This window comes from Rhea americana, unplaced genomic scaffold (genome assembly GCF_003343005.1).
Source record: "Rhea americana isolate MKP2758 unplaced genomic scaffold, rheAme1 scaffold_14, whole genome shotgun sequence".
NCBI lineage: Eukaryota > Metazoa > Chordata > Aves > Rheiformes > Rheidae > Rhea > Rhea americana.
In genome coordinates, this window is record NW_028185483.1 from 726,429 (window position 1) to 746,766 (window position 20,338).

At 35.4% G+C, this 20,338-nt stretch overlaps 1 protein-coding gene across 1 annotated transcript; it reads right to left on the bottom strand.

The window, feature by feature from the left end:
* Positions 1-2,081: 2,081 nt before the first annotated feature.
* RBP2 (retinol binding protein 2) lies at positions 2,082-14,269 on the bottom strand. The gene is made up of 4 exons (XM_085298520.1): positions 14,197-14,269; positions 8,222-8,400; positions 3,777-3,878; positions 2,082-2,135 (listed from the first exon to the last, which is right to left on the bottom strand). The coding sequence occupies exons 1-4, from the start codon at positions 14,267-14,269 to the stop codon at positions 2,082-2,084; spliced, it is 408 nt and encodes a 135-aa protein (XP_085154646.1).
* Positions 14,270-20,338: the final 6,069 nt, after the last annotated feature.

A 20,338-nucleotide genomic window follows, 5' to 3' on the forward strand; every position in this document is an offset into this window, starting at 1 on the left:
AATATAAACAAGTATACCTTTGGAAGTAGCTGTCTTGTGACACAATGAATAGTTCGTTATTTGTCTCCAGTTCTGTGCACATAGGTGTAAAAGATACTGTGAGTTGTTGCGTATCAATATGTTCAAAGTTGCTTCTGAGACAGCAGGAAGAAGGAAAGTATTGTTTCACAGTGTAGAGTCTTGCATATTTTCTCATTCCTGGTTAAAAAGCCTGGAATTTTCAGTTCCTGAATTTGTAAATAAAAGTCAGATCAAGTCATCTCCCCAATTAAATTTAATTCAAGTGCCCAAATGAACACTTGATTTACTTCCCATTCACATCCATCAGGTAAAAGTAGTAAATATAACAAGAAATCAATTGAAGAATGTTTGCTTTCCATCTTCAAAATTTATAATTTGTAGATTAATGATAATTCTTTGTGATATATGAAAACTTTCTCTTTGGTTTATGACTTGATATGAAGTAGTGGAACCCTGTACTGTGGTTCTAATGTAACTAACTGATTACAACAAGAACACTTTTTTTCCTAGTGATTACTTTGTTCTGTTAATGTTTTGAAAGCTTAATGAACTGTAGGCAGTCACTTGATGGGTTCTTTCTAAGCCTGGTAACTAGCAGAGACTCAGAAATAGGAAGTGGAAAGTCCAGATCAGGGCTGAATAAGAAGAAATAAGCAGTTTACCAATTCCAAGCTTAGTTTCTTCAGTACAAACTCATGTTAGAGCATTGCTTAATTAAATCACACAAAAATTGACACTGTTGATTTTTATTGAGAGAAGTCCAATTCATAAAAATATCTCTGTATCTGTATTTGCACTTACATGCACAGTGCCATGTAAATATCAGTGTCAAAGTAATCAGAACTCTAGTTCTTGCTTGCACAGCTGCAGCCTTGATTTAAGCTGGGCGACTCTATCTGCCCCTTTCCCATCTGGAGATACTGACAGTGAGTGAGCAGGCTAAGCAGCTCATGTGGATGGGGAGAAAACACGATCCTCTATTTCTGCTAAGTTTTTTTTCTGCATCTTTTTTTGAGTTCCTTACCATTGGTCTGTTTAGTGAGTTCACACTCTTCCAGTACCAAACAGCAGATGGACAAGAGGAACTGAAATGATGGTAAAGTTTATATGATGGCTGATATGTCTGCAAGGCAAGGTTTGTAGGGCAAGACAGTAAGTTTTATTAGAATAATTTATATAGTTTGAAAAAAAAAAATAAAAAAGCTTTTGGGCATACAAGCCCTTGTTCAGGTCTGTGGAATGTGCATTCACCTTTTTAGAATAATATCTGTTTCTATTTACTGAAGAAGTAGTTCTCACCATCCATAGTTAATTTAAAATTGCCGATAGCAGAGCATGAATTCTTTTGAAAAACCCTAACTGCCAGGTAATAAAACTGAAAGCAGTTGTATGTAAATGACTTTAAAGTCTGTAAAAAGCAGCTACAAGGTGAAGATACCAGCGTACTGGATACTTTGTATGCACAGGATACATGGAGTCCATGTAAAGGCAGTTTTCCTCTTGCAGCTATAGGCATGCCTCAGATTTAACTTGATGAACCAACTCTTGAATGGAGAATGTTCTTCAAACTCTCTGACTTCGCCACTGGGGTTTTTAGTAGGATGCCAGTTCTAACTGAAGGTTAGGAGCATAGACAGCTGTCTGTTAGGACTGTATTAAGGAACTACAGCATTTCACAGAGGCTGTGAGAGACTTATCAGTGGTAACAACCTCCAGTAGCTGTGGACTTGGGCCAAATTCAAATGAATAACCTAAGTATGAAAAGCCATGTATCCTGTTACAAGTTTGATGAGCCATCCTCAGAATTAGGCCAGAATCAAGGAAAGCATTTCTTAAAAGACAATTACTTTTATTTAACCCCAAAGTGAAAAAGAAAAGAATTTATGATGTTCGTAACTGCTTCATGTTATTTTGGTAAAATGTGTTTCTCTCCAGAAGCATGCAAAAATGGATTCACATAGTGTCAAAGAACTACTGCAAATCTGGTTTAGTTCTTTTTTTTTTCAGACAGATAATTGCGAAGTAGTATGGTGAAGATGTGAGAGAGTTTCTGGTCGATTTTAGTTTTTCTTCTTAAATACCTGAAGGCACACCTGGTCTTCACAGGTCAGTTCCTACAGCATTAAAACAAGTTGTTAGTGAATAGTGGTACAAGTTGTGTTTCACATACACCCCAGCTCCCCCCAGAAATTATTATCATTGAGCCGCCACATTAAAAAGGTATACTTATGAAAAAGAAAACAGAAAGAAAAAATAGCATATTAGATGTAACCAATCACAATCAGCTGTCATACACCACAGGTTGCAGTAATTAAATTTTGACACTTGAATTGAGCTTTTAAAAATATAAAAATGAAAAATGCCTAAAAACTGCTCTGTAATGGGAAGCTTTTGTATGCTCTGTTATTAAAACAATATAGTGTAATATTTTATAATTTTCATATTATCTCGTAATTTATGAGAAGCACTGAAACAAGGAAAGTAAGTATAAGAAAATAGTGGAGAACACTTTTTCAAAAGGATGGGGACATTTGCTTCAGAGAACAGATGTGTGCACTGATTGTTCCAGGGCCAGATCAATACAATGTTTCTATGAAGCTGACCTGATAAAGCCTGGCACACCAGCACACTGCAATGCACTCAATTTGATCAGCCTTCCGACTAGTTAGCATTCCCAGGCCAGTAAGACTTTAAGGTAAGCATAAGCTGACTTTTCTGGCCAGCAGTTGGCCAAAGCTGCAATAGAATTACTATAGAGTGTTGTGAGAATCTACTTTGTCTCTCTGCTTCCAGCAGTCTGAGCTTGAATCCTAGTGCCAGCATGTAGAATCTTTGTCAGTTCAATTTTTGAATAGAGTTTAAAAAGGATACTGGACAGCTGGATAGCATATTGGTTTTTAGTTAGGTACAGGGATACTTATTTGAGTTCATCACCTTGACCTTTCAAGCATACAGACTTCAGCCAGTATTGGCGAACCATACCAACCAGCTGTAGGATTAAATATCTAGACCCAAATCACAAACTGGAATTAATAAACTTTTCTCCATAATCTTTCTGTACCTACCTATTGCACTGTCCAACATTACCATGCCCATTTCTTGATTGTTCTTCCCAAAACTTTGGTATTATTATGTAATCTGTTATTTATCTTTCCTGACTTCACTGACTGCTCATTTCCTGCACAGGCCCTTATGGCCTCTCTCAGGCTCACTGCATTTTTCTTTGGGCCTCAGCTTATGAACTCAGCTGTTTGAACTTTTTTTCCTTTTATTGTACTAGCACAAGATAATTGCAGAGTAGATTGTTCGCAGGATCCTCTTGAGTATCCTGAGAGTGATTTCTGATCTAGATTACTACGTAGTTCTTGTTAAAATTTCATAGTTCTTGTTTCAGGACAAAGAGTAATATTTTTCTTGAAATCTTTTTCCTATACTATTTTTTATTTTTCCTGCTAATGATTATATGAAAACTAGAAGATGTTAAAGTTACAATGTAACAGGAAGAGTTAATGGCTGGAGGGCAGTGGACAGGAGCAAAAAGCTCTGCAGGGTTATGATTTAATTGGGAGTTGGTGGAAAGAAACTGAGCATTCCTGAGTTGTAGTAGAGGAGGGGTTACCTTAACAGTTCAGAGATTAGAGCTGTCTGAATAAAGATCATTCTCAATGGAATAAATAATAAAACCTTTGAAATGGAAATGTCCTACTTTACTGCAGTCTCAGTTATGTGCTATGTATCAGTATAGCAGCCCTTACCAGATAAAGTTTGTCTCCTTCAATCCAGTGTTTCCAGCCCCTGTTTTTCTTTTCACCTTTCTGAACACATACCAGTTTGTCACCATCCCAGGTCACTAGTGTCTGCGTGGATCAAATAATTTTATCAGATATGATAAAAAGATATTTATGAATACACGAAAATAAACTCAGTCAATGACAAGACACTATTTACATTTCCTTCCTACTATTCCTCATCTTCCTCCTAAAAATCTTTCCAAATCAAGCAACCACTCAACCAAAACCCTAAATGCTTTCAAGACATAGCATTTAGATGAGAAGCTTTTACCATTCTTTATATGTTGTCAGTTTCCATATGTTTCTTCATATACACTAATACACACTGTTCATTCTAGGTAGGGAATCTCTCAGTCAGTTTACAGATAGGTGTATGAAATGAATGTATGAAAACTTCTTCTTGCTGTATGAAGCCACAAATAAAAGGATTATAAAGTTTCATGATGGAGATGTGGGGCTTATACCAATTAGTGCAGTGCTAACATCTTTTATAAGCCTATGTAAAATAGCAAGAGAAAATGTATGCTAATATCATCTTGTATAATACACTTACTTGTTTTATAGCATCTTTCCTGCACTTTCACAGAAGAAATTTAAAGAGAGATGGTCATAAGCCAAGGAGAGAAAGAAGGTTTTACAGAGAAATTTAAACTGAGTCATTAATGCATTGAAGGAGAAAGGCAGGGGGCTGGATGTGGGTTTGAGGCAAGAATAAGCAGCAGATGCAGGACATACTGTGTGACCTGACCTTCATTTTGACTGAGCTTAGAGACAGGACAACGTTGGTCAGTGAATGCAGGTGTGTGAAGGCAGAAAGGCATAATGAAATTCTCAAGAGATTACAAATAGTTTAAACAGGAGCTCAATAGATTTGGAGCCTCCACTAGAATGTAGAGAATGTGACTCATTGAAGTCTGTGGATGAATGAAATATCTGCAACTCTGTGGGCTCTGTGAAGTTGAAGGATGTATGAAAAAAAGAAATTCATTAGTCTAAATAGAAATCAGTAATACTTATCTAAAATATCATGCTTCTCAAATCTAGCAGGTCACCCAGAGGCAAGTGTTCTGGAATATTTATCAGGCATTGAGGGACACACAGATAATTATATGAGAAAGAAGAAACTGAAAGGCAACTATATCTCTGATGTCTACTCTTGAGGGGAAATTTAAGGTTAAAGGTTTAAGCAATGGTAGATTCAGATCCTGGTAACCCCAGGGATAGTCTCTGAAGAGCAGCCCAGTGTTTGAAAGCACTCTGTAGTGATACATTGTATAATAAAGAAATGTCTGACTCAAAGTCCATAGGAACAAGACAGAGCAAGTTGAAGTAACGACTGTTCGCTTAAGACATGCTTGTGATCGGAACTATAGATGCAAGAATGAGAAGAGGCCAAGGAGAGAGAAGCAAAACTTGTTAAAACTCTTGTAAGGCATGGAAAGTAATCAAATAACACATTGCTAGATGGTTCCCTTTTTCTTCAACAGTCATGCATTTTGTAGATTAATTGTAAAAGGATGGACAAAGATCCAACCTTTCTTTCACAAGAAAGGACAACAGCAGCAAGTCATAGAAAGCAGAGGGAAAGATTTAGTGCAAAGATTTTGCTTAATTATTGTGGAATGAATGTATAACGATGCCCAGTAAACTATAGATCATTTGATATTTCTCACGCTCACTTTGGTCTTTCTCAGTCTCTTTGTACAATAGGAAAAAAAACTTCAAAAAACTTTAGACCACTTTCTTGCTCTGCTTCATAGACATCTCCCTCCAAAGAGGCTGACAGTAGCTTCCACAAATATATTATCCAGCCCAAATTCTTATTTGACCTAAATGATCTTGTTAATGCTAGTACTACCTATCAGAACAGATTGCAACTATTGGAAGAACGTGCACTGGAAGTTCTGGCATCCAGAAGCTCCAGGAACATTAGGAGGTTAATTCATCATGTACTTCAGTCCTAGATGATTATTTTTATGGGGGATACTGGGTAAGTTGATTCTTGTCCAGGAGCAAGATGACCATCTCTGAAATTAAAAGTTCTTTTTACAGGCTAAGTTCTCTACTAAGATATGCCAGACTAAATTCAGAGTGTTTAGTTATTTTAGATTTGAACCATTGTAATTTGGGGACACATTTAATCATGTATCATAAGTAAATCCTCATCAGAAATTAGTTAAAGTCAATGGACGTTCAGTTATTAAAAAGCTCCAAGAGCTTTAGGAGCTTAATTCATTTTTTAGTTCGGTACTGGATGATTTATTTCTCTTATGAGGGAACTTTCCATTAATAACAAGACAAAACTCATTCCATTTCAGTAAACTTCTTTCTTATTTACAGACTTTTAAGCTGCATATTCTATAAATTTATTCAATGACCTCTTTCAACAGTTGCCTAGTAGTTTTATTCATCTAACTTCAGTGTGGGTGAGGGATTGTTTTGTTGATATAATGAGCAGAAAATTTTCAGAGCACTCCAGAGACCAACAAAATTTCCCCTTTCCTCCTCCTCCTCATTGTTTCAAACAAATAATCTAATTTGTTTAGAAAATAATATTAGGTAAAAGTGGTTAAACCAGGCAGGGTTATAATTGAACAAGCTGTGTTTCTTTCTTTTAGCTGGGTAATTGATAGTGGAGAGGAGATCAGAGTATGTGAAAGTTAAGTGATTTTGCACAGAAATAGGCAATGATAGTGGAGAAGAGCAGTAGAACAGCATAAGTCTATGGATGTTAAGAGTGATTTAATAATGTCTCCTTAGGTGCTAATGCCTTCAGCTGATCTAAAGAAAATTGGGATCAATGTTCAAAAGCATGAAGTGTGGCACAGGAGTATATCCTTCCCAAGGCTCCCTGGAGAAAGTGATAGGGGAGAATTTTGATGAGGACAAGCGTACTGGAAAAAAATGGGGCTTTTTATTTGATGCCCTGCAGTGCTGTAAATGAGAAATAATTTGGAAGAACTTGTGGGAATTAACTGCACAAAGTTGGTTTAAGAGTCAGGAGTGATCCAGAATGATTAAACAATGTCTTTTGTTAAATCTATGCTACTCTACTGAAGGATTATAGGAGTTCAGATGCAAACATGTCCTTTAAGCTGCCAACCTCCTGTGACAACTGGCAAAACAAAATAGGTTATATTGATAATGAGCTTTGATGTCAGCTATTATTTCTTCAGTGGATGGCAGCATGCTCTGAAACTTTGTTTATTGATAAGATAATGATGCAGATGACAAAATATGGTTGGAGTAAAGCAATAGAGCTGAGAGTTGAGTAAAAAAAACTTGTCACTGGCAGAATGGTTAGTATGGATAGGTTCAATGAATGATGATGAAGGAAGGCAGATGTTTTAGAGAGATTTTCAAGGCTGTAAATGGCAATGTCAATAGAAATTTAAGAAATACCTGCCCTTTCTACTTTTCAGAGTCTTGCTTAAATATTTCAGGGGTGAGAGCAGAGTAAAACAGAAACAATATTGATATAGAAACATAAAGCTGAATTCAGTAGGTGAATTTAACCAGTGATCTTGTGTATTCTTTTTCTCACTGGCTTTCATGGTATGGTCTTGTTTGAATGCCTTGGAAGAACTGACCTGAGACGAGTCCACTATCATAGCAAGTAAAGTATGGGCTAACATGCAGTATGGTCCTTAGTCCAAACATCACTCATGCACATAGCTCACTGAAAAATGTCTTTAGATATGCCCACAGCCTCCTAATGGACTTGTGAGCTCATGGTATCCACAGAGTCTTTCAGAGATTAAAACATTCATTCTTAGGGCTTTTTGCTTGTCTACACTGACAGTAGGCCTACATTTCCACCTGCACTCGTGGTAACCAGCTCACATTTTCTTTCTGTCCTTTCCAAAAGCTCACTTAAATTCAATAGCTGAGAGCAGGCTTATTTTTAACACTGTTGAACTCTTAAGCTATCCAATTGAGCTTGCACAGGCTTTGATTTAAAATGCATTGTGGACTTACAAGCTTGTGCAGGCTCAGCTTAAAAATAGGGTGCAGAGTTAGCAATTCAGGACTGAAAATTTACACTTATACAAACAAAATCCAAAATGTATAATGATTAACTTACAATTCTATTTATTAAGTTGCATAGGGTAAAATATATTTCTTTTCTTACTTTTTAAATACATACAGGTTTATCATAGAAAAATCCCATACTAGAAAAACATGTAATTACTGATTGTCCTCACATATCTGAGTAACCATCCTGATTTGCATTTAAAATAAATGATTGTAGCGTGAAAGAAAACTCTTAAGATGCAAATTATTTCTGCTTTATAGTATTTCTATAATGCCTGTAAATTTATTTTTCTTCATTTATTAAGTTGATTTTTGAACTGCTTACTCCTATTGCCATCTATAAGGTAAACAGAAATTAAGTACTAAATTTATACCTTTACCACTCGGTTATCAAGTCCTTTGGTATGTTCTTCAAACTCCACTCCCACAGTGTAGTTCACTTCATAGTTTCTGAAAGTGCTGAGTGTTTTTGTTTTAAAATTATCTCCATCTTGAATAATCTCCTTTGTTTGTTTCAAGTGCTTTGCAATTTTACGAGTTGCAAAATCAATATCTGTCAAAAAAGAGAAAAAAAGGAATCACAAGAAAAAAGCCAACATTTGTTACTAGCATTTAATTTTGCATATTTTAAAAATATCACTATATTTAACGATCACTTAGTTCCACAAATGACAAATTTTACCTATAGTATTTTGGGAGAAGATGATCATTTAAAAAGAAAGGAAATCTTGTGTTCTATGTAAGCAGACCTTCAATTTGAGGATCTTCCTATTGACTCTACACCTACTTATGAAGATGGTAGCTGTAGGAAGGTTATAAGCAGAGCTGCAACATGCAGCCAGTAGTGATTATATACTGACATGTTAAATAATCTCAGTCTCCAGCTTTAGGAGAATTGAGACATCATAGGCTGTTAAGACTGACATTGCTTGCTGCCTTTTTGGCCTTACTCTGACATTAAGCTTTGGGATGCCAGGATTGCTCTTACGCCTGGGAGTCACTCTCCCTTCTAAGGGTACAGTATAAATCATGTAGCTCTCAAGCAGATGAAGGTGTTGGTATGTGTCCTGCAGGGTTACAAATGGTGGCCACTCCTCAGAAAGAGGATCACAGAGTAAGCTTCCTGTTCAGTAAGTAAGTATTTTAGAATATGTAATCCAGGGGATTTGGACATGTTATTTTTATGTTGAATGTACAGTCTGTGGGAGTATACAAGAAGTTAATTAATTAATTAAAATTTAAAAAATATATAATAATAAAAAAGAAACAAACAAATAGAAGCCTGACTTAATCATTGTCCTTAGGCAGCAGAGACAGAAGCAGCTTGTGGTTAGATGTTACAGGATGAAAGATTTCTTCCTTTGTGTGTATGTATCTGCACGTATTTGTGTGTACAGATGGATGGTAAAAAATGGAAAGACAAAAAAAATCAAACTGAAGCATTTGACAGTTCCTCTTTAATATTCTGTTAGCACTTTATGCGGTGCTGATCTCCTTAACCAGATTCCTTACTTTGTTCATGATGAAGACTAACATTATAATATAAACAACTGCTTGCAAGTGAAGGCATTGAAAGTAACTAAAGGAGAATATATATTACCGTCATGACAGTTTGCCCCAGACAATCCACCTAATGCCAGCTGCATTAGCATCTGCAATAAATATTTCTGACCAGCTGGTAGTGAAAGTTATTATCGTGCTATATGCAAATGAAATAATCTCACATGTTTCTGCAAGAGATTGAAAAATGGTTTTGGTTTGTTAGCCATCTTTTAGTGGTTTCACATGGAAGTTAATCATTGTCAACTCAGCAATGTCCCATACTAATGGGGTCCTTTTTCTTTTGGTAGATTCATTATACCACTGTTGAAGCACTAATCGAATTGAGTGAGAGGATTGGCTTGAAAAAATTGTAACTCTTTAGCATGGGGGATAATGTTCTTGTTCAGTATTTATATTCAAGGCTTCTTGGGTATATATTATCTGCTGGGGTGGATTAAAGGTATCTCTGGGTCTGATTTATAACCAGGTAACACAAAATTTAGGTCTCTCTAAGGAAAAAAATGTCTAGACTTCTAAAGAAAAGCTATTTCTGACTAAATATATTAGTCTTGTAGCTCCTGGAGAAAAATCAGGGGAGGTTTTATTAAAGCATGGTTTTCATAACTGCATTTTGAACAATGCAAGCAATAAAAATGAACTATTGTTCTATTATAGTAGATTAAAATGCTTTGTAACATGTTTATGATAAAATCAAAGTTTCTGGTTTAAAGGGCAAAACCATTCTTTAATTATAGCAATGCATATGTATAAATTATAAGGATGGATGAATTTAAAGAAAAAAGCCTACGATGTTCTTTGAACCCAAGCACTTTAATACTTAAAATGTCAAGCAGATGTAAAATCGGGAGAAACAGAGTGGAAGAATATCTTCTCACTCTTTCCATGTTATTTCCTTTCATTGATGACAAGTGAATGTGAGACATGTTCTGTCAGTTACCCCATAGCCTTATGTGTCTCTATGTTGCTTTCTTCACCAATTCAGTGGCAGGTTTTTTTAGAATAAAATACAGTATATGTATGCACATAGACACAAAAAAATCATGTATTAATGAAGGGTGTCCTAATGAAGGGCCAGATCCAGACAACTGATGCAAATAGCTTCTTCATCCCAACCAGTTGCTGGGGTTCTTATGGAGAAAAAGAGTCTGAAAACTCTCTCAGCAAGCTGAGTGAGTCTCTCTCCAGTAGATTCTGCACAATATAGGCAACAAATCAAACTATTTCTAGGAAAATTGAATCTATATTGCATTCCTTGTTCTAACACATTGTCTCTCTTGCTTTGTTTTAGGCTATTCAGTGGGTCAAGAGATTTTACTCTCATAAACTGTTGCTGTCTCTTTTCAAGCAGGGGTTTCAGTATTTGTAGTGCAGATTCCATTGTAGTCTGAATCAATCCATTTTTCTCTCCATTTCTACTGAGAAATGCAATAAAATGAGAAAGGGATCAAAAATCCACTTCATTTAATAATAAAGTCATGAATTATCAGAAAAGTAACTTTCATAAAGTGTGCTGTTTTAACCACTGATTGAAACAGTTCCAATGATGACACTGAGATGCTGTAAGGAACTTCTGTAGCACAGTTCATGCTGGCATTTATGGTAGACCTGGAAAATGCATTACTGATTTTAAAAAGATCAGAATAAGAGGATGATAATAATTAAAGTTTAGTTGACAGCTGGTAGTAATTAATATACATATTAGGACAGTTAGACAATAAATTCTTACTGAATTTGAGTGAAAACTACAGCTTAAATTTTAGAGTGGGTAAATTCCAAGTTCAATAACATGCATATTATTAGCACTTGCTATCCTTTTTTCCTGACATTTTCTCTCTATATTAAGGCAAATACAAGTGTAAAGTTATAGCTCGAATAAAATAATCAAAACAACAGTCTCATCAGATGATAACATAAAAGGAAGGAAAGGAACAATATTGAGTTGACTACCACAACGAAATGAAAAGAAATTGTAACAATTACAAATCCTTTGGAAAGGAGATATAGACACCATAGCTGTTTATTTAGCATCTTAAGACATAAGGAACTAAGAAACCTAAACACTAAAGAGGTCTTTAGCAAGATAGTTCCCAAAAGAGAGTTACCAAATATAGTGAATTTTATTACTTTTAATTATAGTGAATATTATTTTAAAACAAGGCAGAGTTGCAGCAGGGTGACGATCATGATTAGTGGTTAGAGTAACATGATAGAAGTCAGATCTTAGAGCAAAATGCAGAGGCAGAAGCCAGAACAGGAGCAACAGAACCAGAGCAGGAGAACTGGGGTAGAAGCAAGAATTAGAGGTAAGACTAGAAGTCAGGATGGGCAGAGAGAGAAGGCTGAGACAGACAAAGAAGACAGCCAGAAGTTAATTTGCATATCATCCAGATTATAAAGTAGCCAAACAAGCCTTGTGGCTCACATGGAGTGAGCATATTTAATGCTGAAATCACATTTCAGTTGCATATAAGGTAGTAATATTCTATATACATAGCTCAAATCCCAGCACTCAAAGGAGTCAGTATGTATCTTCTGAAATTCATGATACTAGCTTAAGCGTTCTTACTAAAAAGAAATAATTAACGTTCAAGTGTGTATTCACAGACTTTCATAAACCAGTGAGGATTTTCTTCATAACTAAGAAAGCTAAAAACTTTCTTGAAATATTGAAAATTTACCTTTCTCTGTTGTAGGAATTGAAGCTTGGAAATAGTAATTATTTTCAAGACTTTTTGAAAAATCACAAGAGTTGGCTGTACTGTTTATGTGTATTTTTTATTTTTCTGTCTGAACAGGTAAATTAATTAAGATTTTTTAATGAAAGTCAAACTAGTAGAAAATCAGCCAAAGTATCAAATTTTCAGCTTAGCTAAAGTTTTTCTGTTAGTTATTTCTAAATCAGTCTCTGGTGTTGGTATTTAAAATTACCTGAAAATTGTTAGATTTAATTACCTAATTACTTTCTATGTGTTAGACTGTTCCTCCTAACAAATACATTTTCTTAACTTGTGGAAGAATACACAGAATACTGTGCACTCTTACTGTTTTTGGACTACCAAATTCTGTTTTAAAATCTACATCTTTACAAGTAACTATTTTGGAATCTGAGCTAACAAGGTCTTTGTATCTCCAGTAGCTTAACTCAGGATCCATTAAACTACTAGGGTATAAAGAGGCCACAAATATGATCTCCACTTCTGAAGAAAAGTACAAGCCACTTAGCTTTGAAAGAGCTCCTGTTTATCAGCATCACACTTAAAGTGATGTCAACTGCCATAGAAAGGTAGAATGAGAAGAAGAGCAAATGCTGAACAGAATATAGAAATCAGTGATCACCAAATAGAAAACAATTAGACAACAGTTGGGAATGAGAAGCTTTGATTTTTACACATTCTTATTTGTGATTCAGAGTCAACAGTCTCTTGCAATCTAATTTAAATTAGGCAACTCTAATAACTTATTTTATATAAAAAGTTATATAGACATCATGCGTAGTAAAGAAACAATGCTCCTTTATGTCCTTCATCTCTCATGTAGTAGAAGTGGGAAAAGAGCCCTGATTCTAAAGATTACACTTTTCATGGATGCAGAAGTCTAATTTTTTTTACAATTTTTGGAATGCAGCCATATTACTGCAGTGGTGGAAATGGGACAATTGTTCATTCAATGCCCATCAAGTGCGTACTGAAGAAATTCTTGAAAATGGTGATTTGTTCTAAAATTTTGTACTTTCAGCAAAGTAAAGACTTGTTTCTCTGCTGACCTAGGTAGAGGAAGGAGTTCTTGCATGATGCTTGCATAATCGTAATGACTTGGAACAAAAGGAAGTTTATATCTTTACAGGAACAATAGTGCTTGAAAGGCAATTTATATTGAAAGAAAACAAGAGGTGAAGCGAAAGAAGGTATTTCTCTCATAAAATTCTCTCACAGTCATTACAATAAGTGATTATGCCAGTTTGGGTAAAAAGAAGTTTATAAACAACATAAAATGAGTTTGATATGAAATGACGAGGATATTGCTAGCATTCAGTTAACGCTGTTTTGGTATTCTTCTAGCATCTACATAAATCTGTTTAATGTCCTATTCAGTGGCACAAACTGGCTGTCAGCCCTCTGATAATAAACTACTAAAGTAGTAAATGAAAGCTTCCTAAACAGCGGATCATCTTTTTTGGGGTATTTTTATATATTGTTATCATCACTAAGGGTGTTAATCAAGTGAACTTAAGTTTAGTTAACCAAGTAAACATAAATGTAGGAGCCTTGTGACTGAAGCCTCTTTGCTGTGTAAAGATCACTCCCATAAAAATTGTCAGAAATGTCTGCCCATTTCAGTTCTTAGTCTTTACCATGCAACTGTTTTTCAGCTTCTACTAATTGAAAGCACTAATTAAGTACTTAACACTATTGCTGCTTTTGTGGTATTACAAACCCTGTTTCTTTTTAACAGAGCCACCCAGGTTGTGCTCTGGCTATTACAGTAAGCATATACCTGGAACAAGGAAGAGCTTCTCTATCTGAAAGATTGCTTCTTTTTTTCCCCCGTCTGTATCTATTTCTTTCATTTATCTTACTAAAAGATAATATCTTTGCCTACAATTTTTCTCTTGCTTATGTTACATCACTGTAACTGCAAACACATTGCAATTATACGATTTTAATGTGATTGTCAGTAACTCTTATGCCACCGGCTCATGACAGAAATAAAATCAGTCTCATTGATTTTTAAAGTATTTTACTTAAAATTGATTATTTTATCGAAACATTTAATATTTTTCATTTACCTAAAGCAACCATGTAGCCTTCAAAGTTTTCATTGGATTCCATTTCCCATGTCCCATTGTAATCAGCAGGCATGGTGGCAGGAGCTTAAAACCAAGCTCAGATCAAATGGTGAGGCTGGAAACAGGCTCTGTTAAGCAAATGTATTATAAACCTTTTCATATCTTTTTTTATAAAATTTATGGTTTTCTAGATAATAAAGTTTAAGGGTCAGAATGATAACCCTGGAAAACTTAACCTTCGTTAACAGAGTTCAGCTGAACAGCTGGCAGTCAAGGAATGCTTTCTAAAATAAGTAATACAGGAAATGGATTTTACAATGACCTTTGTAAAGGACTAATTGCTATTATGGGACACCTTTGAAATACATATAACACTGTGGCAAATTGTGCAACCCAGTCGAAGTTCTCAAAGTGAATTTTTTTTTTCAGTTCCTTTTTACATGCCATGTTTCCCAACAAAGAACCAATCTTACAGAGCTGACCACATTCAAAACTCTCACTTAAAATTGATGGAAGTCTTGCATATGCACCAAGTACAAGATATGGCAGAAAAAGGAATAGTTCTGTTGAAAAGATTTTTGTTTTTCTTTGCTTCTAAAAATATTTGTACTCCAATATCTAATAATGGAATTAGAGATCTCTGTTGTCTCCACTAAATGCCCCTGTCAGATGCTGGCAGTCATGCTTCATACACGACTGTATTTCCATATTTTACTTGTAATTTAAGAAAAAGGCAGTCTGCAGCAAGTTTGGCAAATGTAAAACAGGCAAATGAATCATAATTCGTATGAATCATACCCTAAAAAGTCAATTTTTAATTCCTCTGAAATGTAGCTGTTTGGGTTAGAAAGCTACTACTACTTATTTCTTCCTACTTTTGAGTTCCTTAAGACAAATGTTACTAGAGAAGCTGAAAAACAATGCTGGATTTCTTGTTTTGTTTTGATCTGTCAGGTTAAGATGTCCACAAAAGAAATGGAAAGTCTTCCCTAAATTCTTGGAAGTACAGAGGACATCAATGCCTTTTGCATTCATTTTACCTCTTCCATATCTGTTCTATCCTAGAGTTTTTGTCCAGCAGTATTACATGGCTGTGGAGACAAGTAGAAATACCAGCTGTGTGAATAGGCACATTCAAAATACATCTGAATAGTGAATTTGAATGTTAGGTAGAACTTTAGAGAAATTTAAGGTGATCAGTGAGCACTAAAAGCAGCTTAAAATAAGTTAAGATTTAAAATTCTCTGGCTTGAATTTGTCAAGACAACTTTAGTCAGATGAATACAAGTGATCAGGAGTCCAAACTCCCTGCTTTTCTTTCTCTCTTTCTTCTTAATTTTTTTAAATGGGATTATTATTAAAATTTTACTAGAAGAGTATTAAGTCTTGAGCTCCAACACAGAAATAAGGAAATTCAAGAATTACTGGTCTTATAATGTCTTCAGCTTATGCTTTTACATTGTTAAAATTTAATTTAAAACTGAAAAAGACTGAAAAATTATACAGAGACTAAAAAAGAAAACCAGAAGTTAAGAATTTCTAGAAACTCCATGCTTAATATATGTTTGAGTGATACATAGGGAGCTTATTTAAGGGAAGGAAAAGCTACATCTATATGAGGTATTAGGAGGCCTTCCAAAAGGACATCAGAGGCTAAAGAAACTGCAGTTACTGAAAGTTGAAGTTAAGTAAGTTCATATGGGAAAATATGTGCATTCTTAACTGTAGAATATAGTTTATGTATAGATCAATTTACTCAGGGAAACTGGTAAATTAATCACTGTTTGACATCTTTAAAAAAGAAGTAGGTGGCTCTCTGAAAGTTATTGGTCTTAACACATCCTCTTATATAAGAAAGAAAAATGTTTTTCTCTGCTGTAGGAATTACTAGATGAAATATTATAAATGATGTTATATGGAAAGTCAGATGTAAAAATCTTCCTTATGCATGAAACATTGTTCTATGATACTATCTAACACTTACACAATAAGTTTGATTTTACCTTTGTGTTCTTTCTTTATCTCCATATTACATCATTCTTATTATTTATGCATTTTATATGTATTAGGAGCTTATTTAAAAGTAAGGTTATTGCTCCAAAGTCAACCACTCACAGTCAAATTTAGTTGTGTAACCAGCTTCACTTCAGTTCTCTTGTGCACACGCATAATAATCTTTAAGTCTATTATCACACCCTGTTTTTCCAGCTGGAAGTTATTCTCTCCTTCAGTGCACCTAAGGGATGATGTTCAATTTAAAAGTAGGTATTCAGTGTTTTACCTTGTCTCCAATGCCTAATGGTGGATGAATACGGGATGGATCAGACTGAACATCTACATTTACCTTCTAAAATTGGAACATATGGTGAAAGCTTATGGCTAGAGATTTTATATATTCAGTTGCTTTAGTTCTAAAGTATTTTGCTCGCTCTGTAACAGTAATTTTGGCAAGATGAAGAAGTGACTGAAACTATATCATGTGATGATCAAAAATTGACATCTATTAGGAACTAAAAAAGAAATAGTTCTATTGCTGTAGGGATACAGACTTAGGCAGATTCAGAGAAAACAAATTATGAGATGAGAACATCCTTTTCAGGTAAGGCTGTAAATAGTTAAAAGCATAAATATAATACAAGTTTTACCAAAATTGTTTTGTTAATGTTCATTCCTTATTTTTTTTCTCTGTATTTTGTAAATTCCATATTAGGATATCTCTAAGCATGTGTTTATCTAACAACCTGAAATAGCTCTTCTGAGAACCCTTTCAGGGAAATAGGCTTTTAGGAAGTTTGCAGACGCTGAATTTAACCAATCAAGAAAATGTCTAAGTTGGGAGCTAATAAAACATGGACTATTGACTTGATACAGTTTTGTAATGCTTCATGAGCTTTTGAACAGCATTGTGTGAAGATCCACAAAGAGAATTTTTGTTTTACAAATCTTTTAGTTTACAAATCAATATCTTGATAGGCAGTAAAACTTCTATCATATTCAAATGACTGCCTAACTCATACAAAGCCAGTAGACGATGCAAGTAATTTTAAATTTGCAGATCACTGACTCATTGCACCCACCATTTGTTTGGGTCTGTGCTTTGCTGGTTATGCTGATCTGCCTCTCATCACAATATGACTTTAAAATTTTGACTTTTTTCCATTTCTAATCTGAGAAAATTTTCTGTTTGCTCTGTGTGTGTGTATATAATAAACATTTTGTCTCTATGACTGAGAAATGATGAAAAAGTACCTTCTCCTAATCTTAATGGTTGTTTTGTTCTCCATACCCTTTCCCTGCCAGACCACCAGTAAAATCAGTGAGGATTTTGCATGTCGCATGTATTGAGTCCTAGGAGTGGGAGGGTCTTTTTCAGGTTTTCCAGTGTCCATTTTATAAACAAAGCCTCTGAGCTCATAGCTCTTGTGTCAGGTTTCAGTCGAGGGATAAGTTTTATGGGTGAGTAATAAGACCTTAGAAAGAAAGCAATGCCATGAAAAGTCAAAAGACTGTACACTGTTAGAGCTTAAATAACTTTTCTAGTCTTTATTTGTGTATGAAGAAACAAAGATGGCTTTTCTTGCTTCTGTCCTGCAAGTCACTACTGATTAGTAGTAGTTTGAAACAAAATTCATATTTAAAATATCATAAAAAGAGCCTAGACTGAAAAGTGAAGGCTAAACCTTTTTTCTGCAGAGTGAGTCAGCAGTCATGGAAGCTGCTTCAAACACTGCCCTCCAGTTCCTCTTTTTGTATGAGAGACCTGCCCAAAAAAGAGATCCTATACAGATACCGAAACAAAGTTGCAGCTTTCTTGCTGCCTGAAAGGGCTTGTACTGCACTTGCCTTGTGATAGATTATGCAATAAAGCACAGTTAGCAGCATATATATGGAACAGAGCAAATGGTGAAACAAATCTTTTTCTGTAAACTTCTTGGGCATTGCATCTTGAAGGGAGTATAGCATGCTTCCCACTCTGTCCTTACCTCACTTTGATTTTCCTTTAAATTACGTAGTATGCATATGGGTCAGAGAAGAATACCTTGTACACCTCTGACCAGCTGCTAAACTCCTTGTGTTTGACAGTTGGGGCTTTTGCCTTTAATTATTTGTTGTTTAATGCATAGAAATATAGCAAACTGTGTAAGCTGTTCTCAGCAAGTGAATTCCTCTGAGGGATACAGGCAGAAGCAGCGTGGTCTCAGACACCTATTATTATTTTTAACTTGTTTGCACATGTGCACTCACTTGCACTCACTAGGTTTCTTTTTATAAAATTGATCGCCTGAAACGTATTCAGTGATGGCTGCTACTGCAAAGGCTGTCGGAGGTGCTATGTCACATGGCTTGGGGCTCTGTTTAGCACAAACATGAGTCATATTATGGCAACTACAACTAAATTGGAGGGAGGAAATCCACTTCTTGGCAGTATGTGAGATGGTTTGCAGGGCTTGGGGATGCAGGAGGTTGAAGAGAGTTTGTCAACTACTGAGCAGAGAACTTACCAACAAGTAGCAGGAGCAGTAGGAGAGACATACAGCAGGAAAGGACCAAATTAGAAGGTGCGATTTACAAAATGGGCTCAGCGAATAGCATTTGGTTGCCCAGCTGTTAGTGGTTGCACTCCAATATCTCTCCTCCAATATCAAATGGCATTAGGTTACTTTGGTTATTCCTCGATCATAAACTTTCTTGCTAGGCCAGATATAACCAAGCCACTCTCAGCATCTCAGGGTTAGTTTCAGTCTTGGCTTCAAATTAAGAAAACTGCTAGGTGGACTGGTTAAGCAGTTGGTGTTTCTGACTCTTAAGTTTGCTTACTTGTTCAAATCCGGACCTTACAGAGAAGGACTAGAAGCTGGAGGCATTTTATGTGTGGTTGTGGACACTTTCATGTTATTTAATGCCAACCAAAACAGAAATCCGCAGAAACAAGATGTTTGGTGACAGCAAAGAGAAGGGAGAGTGAAGAGTATTCACACTCTTCACACGTGGCTAGAGGGACACGTCTGCCATTTGTTGGCAGAACGATAGGGGCAGGTTACCTACAAATGAGGTTGTAGTGGGAGGACATGCACATAGTTTTCAGTTCAGCCAGTTTGACACATTTTACAAGTATTTACCTTTACCTTCAATTTAAATGAAGAAGCTTTTTCTTTTTTTCCTTTTCTTTCTCTTTTCTTTCTTCTTCTCTCTCTCTCTCTCTTTTTTTTTTTNTAGAAATAAAATTGTAGGCTTTCTGCCACTGGATGCTCTTTCTGTATTTGATCAATCACAGTCTGTCTTCAGTCATTCTCATCTTTCCTAATCCTTCAGTTTTTGCTGATTTAAATATAGATGTTATGCATTTTATTGGTCAGAAGCCCTCCTCCTCTTTTATTAAGGACTTTGGTTATTTCAATGACTTAGCTGGTAAAGGCTGCATAATGTCACTGGTTATTGAGTTTGACAATAAGAAGAAATCATCCAGTGGATGCTACTGGCTTGATGACTCTTGTTAAAATGGTTTGCATTATGAAAAATTATGTTGCAGAGAAACTGCAAACCTGTAGAGCTTCTGTAATAGCTCTAAATAATGGACAAAGTTGACCTTGATTTTCAATATAAATGGGAAAAACTGAATTTATTCTTTGCTTAATTCTGCATAGCACTTATGCAATGCTCTTTATCCACAGACTTTGCCGAGGTAGGTAAGAACTGTTAGCCTTTGTAAAATCCGAAAAACGCAGGAGAGGGATTCTTGACCAAGGTCATGAGAGAAGACACTGGTTAAATCAAGTTATAGAGTGCAATCCTTTATCTTATTCACTAAACCATGCTTCCTCCTAGGCTAACTTTACTGTAGATTGAAAACCTGACCCCATTTTAAGTGTTTTGTCATTGACTTTAGGGCTGCGTAAGTTTTCCCTTCAAAGATTTTTTCAGCATCTGAATTCCCTGCATGACCTATGCATTAATATCTATAACTGTAATCTATAACTTAATTGTATTTATTCTGTGGCAAAGTTTTGTAATTGCAACTGCCAGTTCTTACCGTCATCAGATAAAGGTTGCATTACTCAGACATTGAACTGGCATACTGATTGACAGTTTTGAATGAAAAGAGTCTGTGAAAAGCAGTGTTTTTTCCTTCAATGCTTCTTTG